We start from the raw sequence: 15,117 nt of genomic DNA, 5'->3' as shown, positions 1-15,117 counted from the left end.
GAATTAATAAAATAAGAAAAATAAAACATAATACAATAATTCTCACGACGTTTCGGCTGCTTGCGTTGTGGCCGAAACTTCGCGAGAATTATTTTATTATGATTTATTTTTATTATTTTATTAATTCCCTTCTACGTGACTTTACCGAAAGAACCAAGAAGATGCGGCACATTGGTCGATCCGCTGCTGGATGAAGAATGCTTCCCCACTCGCACTGACCAGCAGGTTGACGAGCAAGCTGGTCAGTGCGGGTTCCGTGAAGGAGGAAACCGTGACAAGTTGGGTTCTCACTCGCCACTGGTGTCAGCCCTGGCTGTGAATTCAAATTCAGGTTTTCCGGCTTCATAGCGCAGAAGCGCTGCGACGCAGCCCCCACTCCGATGATTCAATTCAGACACACTAACAATTGTCGCTTTCGTCTCAAACCTGAAATCCTTAACAAACATCTATAAAGTGCAAAAATCAATTGTACTGTTTTGTTCTGGGATATCATGAATGTGAGTCTTAAAGTGAAGCAGTTTGTCCATTGTTATTTACTTAGTGGTGTAGTCATAAAACGTTACGATTTAAAACGGCACTCGCGTGATTAGCGACTTTATCTACCTATAAACATGTTTTACCGTCATACGCTTTTATTTACAGAATCTTACAATTTCAACTGGAGGAATCCGATGAGCTATGAAGCTCTTTTTCATAGACGTCGTGGATGGGCGGGTCAGCAATTAGGCATGTTTGACAATTATAATAATTATACTTATTGACCAAAGAACGTCTCAATAATTCTCAAGGCCATGTTTGGCCAAATTCCATTAATGAGCCTCATGTTGGACGACACCAATAAAGCCTCTTAGAAAACCCGCAGGATATAAGAGGAGGTGACACTCAACATTTCCCATCTTCTGGTCATGCTCAAAGTAACAACAACAACAATAATTCTCAACCAATTTTCCTCGCCATCCCGCAAACCAACATGCTTTCTGCCCCACCGCTAAATAATTTTTCGAATCACAAAGTGACTCGCGTTTACTGCAGCCCACCTCAGCCGATCATGAGTTGCTATGACGCGGACAGCATAACCCTGAGTGGCTGCTTTAGTGCCATTGGTTTGTTAGGGGGGGGGGGGTTAGTGGGGAGGTGGGGGGGTTACTACCCACTTTAACAACCCTTAATCCATCAAGGTTCCCACACTTCATCGTGAAGTGCCTCGCCACCAATGTGGATGCATTCTCGGGGTGAAAAATCCGCGGTCCGTGAGCGTTCTTCGATGAACCCGGTGCAGTGACTGTGCCGCACCATTTGGGGCCACTGAGAAATGATATTATATTTTTGTATGTTATATATATATTTACCCCTCCCCACCCACCGACCGTTTCGATTCATAAACTTCCAATCGGGACGGCGGAAGTGGTGTAGACGTGAGATCGAGGTGTATCGTTACGAGAGAAGAGATTCAGATGAGACGGGACAGAAATTATATTGCAATGAGAGATGTAGACGCGAGACAAAGACGGCCTCAGACGGGAGGAGAGCGATAGAGACAAGATAGGAATGAGAGATGTATTAGCTTGCGCACATTAGCATCTCATGTTTATTCGGATTTAAATTCGAACTGATGTTTAGTTCACCCGATATGGGGGGGTTTTTTCGTCACATTAAAATCTGGAATTGACCTCGTGAGCTGCTTGCGGCCACATCGCGCTCTGCCAACGCCTTAAAACCACCGCTGAGGCAGCGTGGGCTGGAGGAATATATCGGCCGTCGGAAATTGGCGCTGGGTCGAGAGCCACAGACACTAGGAGGCACAGACGGAATGCAATTAAGTCGGTGGAGGGCGCAGTTGTCGTGGTTGGAATATTGCGGTGACGGCCAAAGAAGTCGCCACGTCCGTAGCCCCGCAATGAATGCATGCTCTGAATTTTTAAATTGGCCCCAGGCATGCTGAACAGCGGAAGCATATTCGGCAATATATATTCAGTGTGTGCATTATATTGCAATTTGCGCGTCATGTATAGATGTGTGTGTGTGTGTGATTGTATTTATTTAACGAAGATCCCCCGTATAACCTTAACATACTATAGGAGTAAGTGCTGATAGCGGGTACCTATGAAGGCCGGAACGCCACACGAGGGGTGGGTGACCAGCACCACGCCCGGCCGCCTTCGTCTCCCCGAGTGGCGATGTTGGCACACCGCACCGGGTACTTATTTGAGGCTGAGTCGACCTAGGGGAGGCCCAGGGTCGGTTCAGATAATCGTCACCAGTGTTGGCCGTGAGCGGGACACTACCACTTTAAATCACGACCGATAGGACAGCCCTCTCAACCTGTACACTGCACGTTGAATAGCCTTCATATTTCATAACTAGATGGTGTAAACGCTATATCATATGTACAGTACTGTGTGAAAATGTATGAAAATATGAAAAAAATTCCCCCACCATACTCCATCAGGATACTGTGGCTTAATGTAAGGAGCTATTCCGTCTAAAAACATACCCGGTTCAGGGATGCGTTATGGAATTTTTTTATTAATGGAGATGAAAAGTCTTTTTTTTTTTTATCAACTTGTCTTTCATCCGAAGAACAAAGCTTGGGTGATTCTCGTCTGAACACGAACAACACACTCCTCTCGTCGACGCGCATGGGATGTGCATATGTTGCATCATTAGAGCGCACAAAGCTGCAAAGATCAATGGATCATTTCAATAATTGATTCCCATTCATTATTTAAAGTCAGGTGAGACTTCATTATAAATGGTTATAAATAAGGGAGCTATTGTACCAAAATAGTGATTTAAAAAATAACTCAACGCATTGGTAAACGTTTGTCCTTGTTGCACCGCTGTGCGCAGCATCACCACATTTTTTGTTTAAAATAATGATAATTTACAGACCTTTATCACTCCACTGCTGGATGACGACTTCGCCCGTTTGACCATACTTCACCACGCTGGTTAATTGGTGGTGGGGAAGATTTCAGACCGTTTCAGTTAGAATAGAGGTTTTTTTGGTTAGATCGTGAAAATATATAAATGTGTCGTTAAAACCCGCCACCACCCGACACAGCCAACTAGTAAGGGTTGTCACGTAAACAGAACGTGGCCAATTCGTCACTAGTACGGCACACCATTTACAATCTGAGTGATGAAGCTGAGTGATTAAGCTAGTTGTAATTACTGGCGAAACATCATACTCAGATTATTCATTGTTATACTGTACTCTGCTCTCCAACGTCTACACTTTCCACATTCACAAACCCGCACTGACCAGAGTGGTGAATATTGTCAAATCACGCCCTCGCTCCACATGCACGGGGTCAGAAACTCCTCATTCAGCAGTGAATTCATCACGTGTCTGTAGAATATTTAACCTCTTTCGACGTACCCGGTCCCCAAACAACCTCTAACGTGTTCAGGGCGTGCACAGCATGAGGGAATGTCTTCTTACGGGGCCATTTGGAGCCTGCCGATGTGAAAATCCACAACGTGAACTCTGCAAGTGCCGTCTCACTGCAGCGTGCGCCCGCTTCTCATTGCAACTCGAAACTCTACGAAGCGTTATTGAGACGGGGTTAGTGGCAGAGTGGCTCGGCTAGTGGACGTCGGTGATTAAACGAGCTTCATAGCTCATCGTATTCCTCCAGTATATATACATATTCTGGTTCCGATTGTGGGTGGCTCGCCGATGCTTAACACAGGCGCTGTCGACGTGAATCTGAGAGTAGCCGATGGCCCAGTAGATGGCAGCAATAGCAGCGGGCTCAATCTGCGCACAGATTGAATGGACTTGGTCTGTACGTAAGGAGGACTTGATTCGCACCGCACGTAGCCAACCGTGCTAATCGGAGGTGCGGGGATTTATGAATCTATCTGTGCGGAGTATTGAGTGCCCCCACTGCTTCGTACGCGTAGAGGAATGTTTCTAATGGGGGGGGGTCTCCGATTTCCTCCCACACGAAGCCAACCTCTCATTAACGAAATTGGCCAAACTCGGCAGCACAAGACCCTCCGGAAGAAAATAAAAAAAACAGTCTTCATCCTTAGGCCCTTCCTCGGTAAATAATTGGTATTAATAATACATTGCTGACACGATGGCAACGTTTGTGTTAATCCGCTGCCCGTGTCCACCCGCGAATATAAACGGGCAACATTTCAGTGAGTCGATCGGCAGGTTGTTGTGTGGTGGTATTGGTGGTGGTGCTGGGGTAAAGTGTGGGTACTCTCATCTCTTGCAAGACGTCTGGCCATCGTGGATGGAGTCGGTCAGACATATCTCTCAAAAGAGGGTCTCTCGAGAGCTCTTTCTCTTTCTCTCTCGCGTTGGAGAGTCCTTCCAGCAGCAACCTTTCAGGTTGGCTACATAGAGTGCATACATACCTATCAAATATGTATCGACGTTATATGAAATAATTCGCATTTTTGTTATTATTGTTGTTGTTGTTGTTAAGAAGTGGATGTGTAGTAAGTGAATCAGTGGCGTAACTACATTATCAGCTCAGGGGTGTGCGGAAATCGGTCAGGTGAGGGCCCAAATATTTGGTTTGTCTCGCACGATCGCACCCAGGCGAGAGATGTTAACACCCTCACTTGGTACGCAGGAGGATCGTGGGCTCGATCCCGACCCTGACACCGGTATATTTGGAGTCTGCGTGTCTCTCTCTACCCGTGGTCGCGTGGATTTTTCTCCGGGTCCTTCTGTTTTCCCCTCCATATTAAGAGTTATGCGTGTAGAGTATTTGGCGCCGATTAACACGTGTGGCCAGATCGCTTCTGACAAAGGGCCACGTAGCTCAGTGCGCCGTAGCTGGTAAAATAAAACAAATAGTTTGTTTTGTTTAAATATCGCGGCTCGTCTTGCCTAATCATATCATCACGTGTTTGTAATTTTACACTGTTATTGAACACGTGTCTCGTGGTGGTTGTCAAGGGGGCCCAAACTCGTGGCTTTGGGTGAGAGTGGCCAGGCACCCCCCTACCTGCCCCCACGCTCGTTACGCTCCTTGCTGCTCATCTTTGCAGATTTAGGAAGAGCGCGACTGTGGGGAGGGGTTGGTGGGGTGGGTGGACGCCGCTCGCGTGGCTCCCACAGCCGCGAATTAACAACCCCCCCAAACAAAAAAAACCCACCGCGACGCTTTCGCCCTCGGTCCTGCGCTTTCTCTCCGCGAGTCGTAAATCGTCGCGGACGAAAATTCCAACGCGTGCTACGACGAACGCCACGGCACCACGACGCTCCGCACAAACGCTCGAGTCGCATTCCAGCCCCAGCTGCTTTTGCCCCACGATCAGACGAGAAGAAGGTGTGTTGTTGTGTTAGTCGAACAAAATAATATCGACTGGCCCTTTTATATCCCCAGGAGGGGGGGTGGCTCCTGATTTTTTGGGGGGTTGGTTTGTTGTTGTCGTGGGAAAGGTCACGCTTGCTGCATTATCGGGGGTGTTTGTGAAATTCCGTAAATGAGAGAGTTGGGTTTGGCCTCGCTTCCGAGGAAACTTGAGCACTTGCGCCTGAAGAAACCCCACGGCCAACCACACGAAAGGGTAACGCTCATGGCTCCGCAAGGGTAGATTCAACAAATTCCGTTGCCGTACTGCGTTTGCCGACGCCCTGACCATATTGTAGCCCACGCACAGAACGCCTGACATATAGCCTGGCTGTCTCCGCCGGCGAACGTATTCTCCAGGCCCACGCCTGCTTAGCGGACAATAACGGGCTGGTTGATGTTCTCGTATGTTACAAGGCGTGTGTGCTGCGTCCCTAGGCCGTGATGCTGTACAGCAAATGGTTAGCAGTGGCGGCCTTTTCTCGGTTTCTATCGGCCTTAGCGTCGCACTCAACGGGAGGCAAATTCGCTAATGATTCGCACGAGACTCAAAGCGAACACCCTCCTCTGTGAGTGAAACCAACCAACCTTCCCGGCCGTACTCTTCGGGAGCACAAACTCCAAAATGTTAAGGGGTTTCCATATCTCTATAGTTACAAGTTTAAAAGTCTATAGTTACAAGCATACCCGATCGATGTGAAAATCTTTCTCTTTGTGTCCACGTTATAACATATTTCACCAGACACGATTACGGCATCCTCCTGATAATTGTGAGACGCACCTTTCCCCCCCCCGAATTTCCGAGCAAAAGTTGGGAGTGCGTCTTATAATCCGGTACGCGTGTCTGTGCGTGAGCGCAATATTTCGTGCGTACCTTTGACAAACCGGACACGGTAGGTGTCTCATAACGCGCAGAACACTGTAGATGGCACGCGTGCTTATTAAAGTCCACGTGCGCGCCTGGCTAGTCGAGGTAGGATGGATACGTTATCGTCGAGCGTCCCGCATTCATTAAGCACAATATCTGTCCCATTAAGGAGCTATCGCCCAGGCTCAATGATATACGGGGAAGGTGATGGAGGCGGGGGGGGGGGTCGGATGTGCGGTGGAACTTATGAACAGCGCTCATTTTTCAACTCGCCTCTTCATAAAAATGCCTCTGCTTGGTGGCCTGTAATTTAATGCGGATGGTTTGCGTTGGAGGGGCGAGAGAGTCACTTCAAACCGCGGTCGGCGAGACCCTCGTTGCGTTTTAATTTATTTATTCTTCTTTCTTTCTGTGCACCACCGAAACGCAATAAATTCGTTGCGAATTGCGCAACGTGCACGCCCGAAACATTTTCTCCCGAGGAAGGCGATGATGGTCTGACCGTCATTAATGAGGTGTGCTCGGCTCTTTTTTTCCTTTGGGGATGGGGGTGGGTGAATGCTTCCTTAATTAATGTTTGAGATTGATAAACAACGATTGTTTGGCCGTGGTCACTATTATCGCATTATTCAGAGAGAACGTGGCGGGGTTTTTTCGGTTGGCGTAGTTTCTCCAGTGCTGCGTTTTTTTTTATTAAGTGTGTATATCGTGATTGCTAGACGCTTGACATTATCATTTGTCTTTCATCAGCCGTGCTCAACCCACTGCTTGATGAAAGCTTCCCTATAATCAGCCGCAGTTAACTCTCACGATCCTGCGACGCATTTTGTTTTTGAAAGTGAATTACAAAATACGGCTTAGACACAAAAAAAAACCCACAACAACCACGTGCTGCTCATAAATAGGTGGGGACAATTGCGGCGAAACGAGCTGTGTCACCGATGTTCACGAGCGATCGCTGTGGTGGTGGTTCGTGGTGGTGGTGGTGTTGATGTTGGAGAGGGTTGGAACACCCCTGGTATTTTTAAATGGCACAATCGGGACGGACCGCGAGCGGATTGGTTGATGCGCAACAATGGGCGGAGCCATGCGCCGTCGGGGGTGGTGGGTGTTGCGTTTGTGTTGGTGATGGTGGTGGGGGGACGAGGAGGAGTGGGGGGCGCTAGAGGAGGAAGGCTGAGCGCCGAACGCCGCTCTTTTCAGGACTCAACGCAACAACCTTGCTGTGAGCCATTGTGATGTTAAAAGAGCGCACATCAAAGTTTGCGGGACGTTCGACTCCAGTGAAAGGGAGGGGAAAACAAAATCCCGCTTAAACAGTGACAGCTCTCCAAACTCCAGCTGAAGTCTCCTCTCTCTCTCTAGAACGTATTTCGAGCGCTAGCGGAATAGCAAAAGTCGCGTTTTGAAAATTAGCGGAATATATCTATCTATCCAGTACACATTCTAGCCCATCCTAGTCCGTTCTTCGAGTGAGTGGACGCTTTCCAGTTGTGGACGCCTGCAGCTGTGACCCCGGTGGGCGTGTATTGAGCAACAGCATCAGCAAGCAGCATCATCATCATCAACAGGAGCAACAGCATTGAGCATCTCCTGGGAGCTCGAGGAACACTTGATGCCACACGGGCACGCAGCACAAGAGCCCTGCTGCGCCCAGGCTCCCAGGACCGCTCCGGCCGAGCGAAGGAGACGGAATCTCCGCGGCCAGCGCTGATCTGTGGGAGCTGAGGAGCGAAGACGCTGAGCGTTGAAACAAGGGGAACGGGGGGGGCAGGGTCGCTCGGGGGCGAGGGGGGCGAGTGCGAGTGAGCTCTCTGCCCGCGCAGCCGTGGTGCCGCCGCCGCCGCTGTGACTGGTGGTGCGGTGGCAGGAAGACGTGGAACATTCCGACTCTCGACCTCGGCTGCGTGATTCAACTGGATGATGATGATGGTTGATGGTGGTGGCGACGGTGATGATACGTGCAGCTGCTGAGGATGGAAGCGTGAGGTCGCATTGAAGACTTCTCCGACCCTTCGCCGTTCTGCAGTTGGACTCACTCCTCTTTCCAGCTCTGCGCGTGTGTGTGTGTCTCTCTGTGTGTGTGTCTCCCTCATCTGACTCTTATCTACTCGGCGCCGACACGCGCCTGCCGCTCGAAGCCCGAGGATTAAACAAAAAGTAATGCCAAAATGGACGTTAGGATAGCCCTGTTGGTGGTGATCTTCGGAGCTGCGTTCCAAGCACGGGGTAAGTTTTCGCAGCACCGAGACGGAGATGATGGGAGAGCGCGTGGCTTCCCTCTCTCTCTCTCCCTTCCCACACACTCTCTCTCTCTTACCCCCTCTCTCCGCTTACGTTCGTCGGCACGCCGCTCTTGCTGTGTCGCTTTAACTCTTGCCAACTGCTGCTGCTGCTGCTCGGCACCGTAACGCTCGCGAGAGAGCGAGAGAAAAATCTGCTAAGCGCAGAATGTGGAGGAGGAATTGGACGGTGCGATGAATTTGCGTCCATGGCTTGAATGTATCGCAGCATGCATATTCATGCCAAATTGTGTAGCACAAGAACGCCTTACCGGAGGTTCTTTACGACTCCAATTATCAGGAGGAGAGTGTCGGTTTGGCGATGTTTGGCCAGTGCTATTCAATGGGTGTTTGACTTGCGTGTGGGGAGGTTAAACCAGAAAAAAACCTACTCCAGGCGTACGAGGAGGGTGACACTCAATATTGTCATCTTCTGGTGACACCACGTGTAGATCCCCCACGCCTACAACACCTGGCAAGCCCCGGTGGCGGGTCCCCCAACCAAGGGCAGGAGTGCAGGCTCAAACCTGCTTGGATTTCTGTGGAGGTCGCGAGTAATTCAGGTTGATTTTGCCGTCCGTATCGTATACGTCGTAAATGTTCTATAAGGGCTAGAAAACTGAAATTCTACACGAATGTGGTCGAATCTTTGCCCCGTAACGAGGACAATCAGAACAACCAGCACACTCAAAATATCCAATTTGTGCCGCTCACAAATGATAGCCCGGAGGTTCGATGGTTGATTGGTTTCGTTCTGAAATGGTTGAAGCCTCGTGCCTAACGCATACTGAGTGGATCAAGTAATTCGCCTACCGTGGAGTGGAGAGTGACTCAATGGCGTTATAAAGCGGACCGGCTACTAAGTACTGCACGTGCTGCGAACTGGTGCTGTACGAGTGTGCATGTGGTGCATAAACACCTCGTAAAAATTGTAGCAGCTTGCTTCAAAGCGTGCAAATTGCATTACAGGACACGTGCAGTACGCTGTATACTGCATGCGTAGCGCATACAAGACAGCCAAGCGTATCATAAATACAAGGACATGCGTATGTGTGTGCGCACATGTTTTTTCCATGCATGCTGAGGAACGTTTGTTGAGTCAGAATCTTTATTTAGACTGGAAGAATCCGATGAGCTATGAAGCTCTTTCTTTCACAGATGTCCAGTAGCGCACGGCCAACATCCGAGACGAATATCTGAAAACCGTATCTGGGGCCCTCCCCTAGGTCAACTCAGCCTTAAATGAGCCACATGGTGCGGTGTGTAAACATCGGCACTGTCGGGAGACAAAGGCGGTCGGGCGTTGTGTTCGTCACATCACTCCCCTTCGTGCCCCGTTCTCATGGGTCCTCGCTAACAACAATACCACTTGACCCAACAGTCTACGGGATGGCTATGCGCGCGGGGGTGGGGTCTTTGTCTTTGTATGTTGCAGTATATAATTTTAACAGCATGTGCTCAAATATGTTTGGTGGCTCCGCCGCGCGCCCTTAAGGTTTATTTTAGCGGGGGGGCTGGGGGGGGCAGGCTGGGGGGGAATGACAGGCGCAGCGTGGTACGCGCGTGCGCTACGCTGTGCGCAAACGCACATGTGCTTCGGCGCGTTTGAAGGTTGAACAAGGAAGGGGGAGAGGAGGGAGGAGGGAAAAAGAGGAAAAACACAAATCAAAAGCAGAATGCATCTCGCCCCGGTGACAAATGCCTCGCCACGGTGACCTAGATTAGGTAATGCTCTGAATGTATCAATCAGTGTCCACGCACGTAACGGTTGCATTCGTGATGAGATGCATAATTAAGATTGCGATGGAGGTGGCGACACAGGTACAGAGGCATGGAGTCTTTTTTTCTCCATCACCTTTTGCCAAGCGCTAAGGCGGGTTGGAATGCAATTTCCCGACAGCGAGAAGTACTCGTTGACAGCTTGTCTTACCTGACAGCAGAATTCATCATTGTCTGCAAACATGGTGTATCAACTGCTGGATGAAAGCTTCCCCCGTGCCGTCATTCGATGGCCACAATTTCTACTCGTGCACACTGAGCTGATCTCTTTGCGCAAAATCTCTGCTGGGGGGTCGGGTCTCTCTCTCTGTCTCTCTGGCGCGTTCCTCGCCTTTGGGTGATATTCCATCGCCAGTCTTGTCCATGGGTTTTCATTCCTGCCATCCGGCATGTGGTCCGCCCAGGCCCCACTTTTCTTCACAACGTGAGATAATTTTCGCACGATACCTGACCCATGTTTATCTTTCTGTTTCTCGATGCAATTCCGAGCATGCGTCTCATCACGCTCCTCTGCGCACTTTCATCATGTGTGCCCATTTATCTTCATCAGTGTTGATGTTACCGAATCATGCGCGCCATAGCGGAGCAATGTTTCACCGACAGCCGAATGGTTACTGTAGAACGAGTGTAAACACATCGCATCGCAGGGACGGCGAGAGATGGCGACTGCTTTCGAAGGGCCTTCATCCAGCAGTGGATGGATCATCACCGATGACGATGATGAATGAGTGAAAGGAGATGAGGCACGATGCGTGGAAAGTCTTCATCTTCGCCTTATATGGCATACAGCGGCATGCGGTCGGCTCTGAACAGGGTCATTGCTCGAAACGTTAGCGCAGTACTGCGGCAAGTACACCGTGTCATCGTTTTTAAAAAGAGAGAAGCGCTTCGGTTTGTTGTGTTTGCTGCTGAAGTATTTCAGCAGAGGGGAGCTCACAATAGCTTCACTCCCTTGTGTGTGTGTTGTTTTGTTATTCGCGAGCACACACGGTGATGTATTGGGCACCGCACAAACTGCGCACAGAGGTCAGTGCAGGCAGGCTCGAGGTGGGGGGGGTCGGTAGGATGGAGAAGCGGGGGAGAGGGTCAGGGGGGGGGGCAGGCGGAATGTGTGCTGTGCCGGGTGCTGGTCCCCACGCAATGGACGTGGTGACACGGGTCGCTGGTCCTGTTGCCATTTGAGATTAAACAAAGGAGAGCGAGGTGGTGGAGGAGAAGGAGTGGGGAGTGGGGTTGGTGAGGTCGGTTGGCATCGGCTAAAAAGGAGTGCGGGACCAGAGTTAACAATGCCGACCAGGGCGGTGGTGGGGGTGGAGGCTGGCCTCGAGTCATAGCCAAGAAGTTGTTGTCGCAACACCGAACACTCTCCTGGCCCCTTCGCAACGAGGGGTGGCGGGTTCTGGAGAGAGAGAGAGAAGTGGGCTGGTTGGTGGGGGCGCCCTGGCCTGTCAGTCGGCTACAGTTCTAAGGGGCCGGTCTGAGCTGCGTTCGTGTCTTTGCCGAAACCCTTGAAATGGAACAGTGGCCACAACCGAGCAAGGCGCCGCGCGACTTAGCAGGGCACTGTCACCCCGGCGTTACACGGTAGCGAGCGTGGTGCCCTTGATCAGGTTAAAGGGAAGATCCCCAGAGCGCTGCGAATGGGAGCTTCGTGAGAACAGCAGGCACGCACTCCACCCTCCAAACACCTCCACCGCTTCCCCCGCCCCCCCCCCCAGCGGCTTCTTCTTGTCCTCCTCTCAAAGTCCTCTGGACACGACGCGGGGAAGGGGAGGAGGGTGCTAGCAGGAAGCAGACAAGAGTCTTGCACGCAAGTGGAGCCTGCTCGACACGATGCCTCTCGCCAAACCAACCGTACAGATGTCAGAGTTAGGGTGCCCTATAGGGGGAAAAGAGGGGTGATTGGAGCGGTGGGACACAGTGGCCTAGCGTACTTTGATAGAGCCCCGTAAACAAAGACATGAGTTTACCGGCTTCTGCATTGCCTGGGGTACCGCCGTGTAGACGGAGCGCTCTTGCCAATAACATCTGGCAACTCGGCAGCATTAGTTTAGCAAACCTAATTCTGCTGATCAGACCCATGAGGTCAAAACCGGTGCAGTGTTTCCAGTGGTGGTGCTTGCCAATTGGGGGGGGGGGGGGGCGGCTAAGCAGATTTTATTTTGGACTTCTCTTTTAATGTATGTAGTTTTAGTGAAACGAAAGAAGAGACATACACAACATTGGGAGCGAGATAAGGGCACCGTAGATAGAAGTCATCGCACAGATGTAGTGAGACGAGAGAAGAGACATGCAAGCAACGCAGAGACGAGAGTCATTTACATGAAATAGCTTCTTGCGTTTATTAAGATTTTAATTCGAGCTGATATTCGATGCAGCCATATTTTGTTCTCATTACTCCGTAGCCTCAGTCTCTTATTGGGGCCGCCATACGCTTTTGCTTGGCTTCATATTTACGGCTCATATCTTATTTTAAATACACGCCGCTGCTTCCGTGACATTGGTCTGGAGAAGCCCATGGGCTGATGAACAGCAAAAATAAATATTTTATTTCCGCGTGGAGAGACGAAGGATCTATTTATTCGATTTGCTGTGATGCCCGTGCCTCCTAATGCGGTTATTGCGCGTGGCGCAGCGAGGCGTTCATTAAGGCTCCATCAAAGCGGACTCCCATCTCCGCAGCCCCCATCCTCCTCCGCCACGCACACACATCATGGGGCCTTTGGGTAACGACTTGTATGTGACACAGCCTTTTTTGTCAATCAACTGCTGTATGGGGGGGGGGGGGTGGGGGCGCTCTCCACGCCGTGCGGTTTGTGGTACGGAGCCCGGGGATATTATTTAACCATTCTTCAGCCCGCTCGTCAAGTGCGGATTGGTGGTAAAGGGGGAGCACAGAAGTACAGTACAGTAGAATGATAGATGTTTCCACTGCCCCTCCCCCCCGTGGCACAGTAATGGGATGTCGAGTCTCAATATCATACGGGTGTCTCACGGGGCAGGGAAGACGAAGGCGGTTCGATTTCGTGATTTTCGGGTGGCGTTCACGGCCAGGGGCTGGCTCTGTGTAAGATGAATGGCTGATGCCCATCACATGATCCGCAAGCACAATGACAACCTCTTTGTGCACGGTCGCAGTTATTTGCCCATCCATGCACTGCCCAGGTTCAACCGCTGTGCTTAGCTTCTGAGATCGGGCGAGAGATCCGGCACATTCCGGGCGATTTGGTTATACTGTAACTGATAACTAGAGATTATCACAGATCCGTTTATAAAGAAAAAAATGTGTCTTCAACAGGCAAAACATAATAATCGCAACTTGTTTGGCATGGCAAGGTGACATCAGCATTATTGCGCGCAATCTTACCGCTTGTCTTTGAGTAAGTCCACCTGGTTTTGTGAGCCGAGATTGTGGGATTTAAAGAAAACATAGGGCATATTCTTAGGTTTTTTTCGGTAAAGTCACGTAGGTAAAAAATTAAAATTAATAAAAATAAAATTAAAATCACGACGTTTCGGAGGCAACACAAGCTTCCGTCTTCAGGTGGAACCGTCACAGCACGCTTGCTGTATCAAGTAAATGAAAACATAGGGCAGGCGCAACTGTACAGATTTCATCTGTCTTAGGACCCATCAGTGGGCTACAGCAGATAGACAACTCTCCTATGTTGCTGCTGTGTGTGCCTTGAGGCCAATGTTGATCCGACCGCTCACGCGTTCCTTGAATTCGGACCAGAACACCCTCGCTCGCTTCCTGCGCGCGCGTCCCGATCGTTATTTAACTTACTTCCCCTCCTTTTGATGCCCTGCGACTCGTTGTTTCCCCCCCCTCCTCTTCCCTCGGTTTGTTGTGTGAGTAAATAAACGCGTCCTGCCGGCGGGAAGCCCATTCCCGCGACGATAACGATCAGAATTGGGTGCGAAGAAGCGACTCGGCTTTTTTTGTTTGTTTTTTTACCCTCGCCGTTCCGTGTCTCCCACAACATAAATATTGTCTTAGTCCATCGGCCTATCGGCTTTCCAGACCAATATTATGCGGCGGCGGTGGCGGCGGCATTTGGTTAAGCAAGCAAACTCTTGGGCCTTCAGTTAGGCGTGTTAAACAAATGCTGCGAGATTTACCGATATTATTAGCAAGAGGGCTTCGTCTAGAATACGGTACCCCCCTCACTCGACGTATAAAGCAACACCGTGTGCAGCATTGTAAACAATTCTACTGCTGTCAATCCACTGCTGCCCAGAGGCCTCCCGACGCAGTGCGCGGCTCGTGCGTGGCTTATTTGACCATACTTCACCACGGCTGGCAGATGTGGAGGACTTGGTGAAGACGGAGGATGGGGAGGGGGGGGCAGCATAGAAGCACAGTACAACATTGGATGTAGCTGCACTGCCCTCTGATGCTCACAATGTAGCCCCGCAGCAGCAGCAGCAGCAACAACGGCCTATAACACCCACTGAGGGTCATGCATCTAAGCGCCGTCCAGGAATCAAAATGCCGATTAACATTGCCGAGATCCGACGAGATCGGGGGCCGCATTCCGAGCGAGTTGGTCGCAGGCATGAACAGGACTCGATTAGCAGCAATTGATGGAGTTGCTCACACGTGGTCATCCGAAGCGCAGACGGAATAATAATGCAAGCAAGCGCAGGAAGGAATGATAGAGTAGTGTGTGAGCGCACGTTGGTTGATGTGTATGGGCTCGAAATGGAAGCCCCATCATCATTTCAACCGGGCTCCCACCACCCGAGCGTGTTAATATTTTATTCATTTATATCATCATCATCGTGTTGTCCTCGTTCCTGAGGTCCCACAGAGCAGTAATTACAGGTTTCCCACGTGTTGGTCCCAGTGTGGTGGCAAGTGTTA

At 50.3% G+C, this 15,117-nt stretch overlaps 1 protein-coding gene across 4 annotated transcripts in view; it reads left to right on the top strand.

The window, feature by feature from the left end:
- LOC144932749 (roundabout homolog 2-like) overlaps positions 1 to 15,117 on the top strand; it is a 200,766-nt gene that overhangs the window by 38,352 nt on the left and 147,297 nt on the right. The window contains exon 1 of one of the 4 annotated variants that reach the window (XM_078857156.1): positions 7,994 to 8,418. The exons of the other annotated variants lie outside the window; for them this stretch is intronic. Within the exon in view, the coding sequence (XP_078713282.1) occupies positions 8,361 to 8,418 (58 nt within the window). The 5' untranslated portion in view covers positions 7,994 to 8,360. Of the gene's footprint in view, positions 1 to 7,993; positions 8,419 to 15,117 lie in introns of those variants that run through there. 4 annotated transcript variants of the gene reach the window in all.

Source organism: Lampetra fluviatilis, chromosome 5, assembly GCF_964198595.1.
Source record: "Lampetra fluviatilis chromosome 5, kcLamFluv1.1, whole genome shotgun sequence".
Lineage (NCBI taxonomy): Eukaryota > Metazoa > Chordata > Hyperoartia > Petromyzontiformes > Petromyzontidae > Lampetra > Lampetra fluviatilis.
This window is presented reverse-complemented; position numbering and strand designations above follow the sequence as displayed.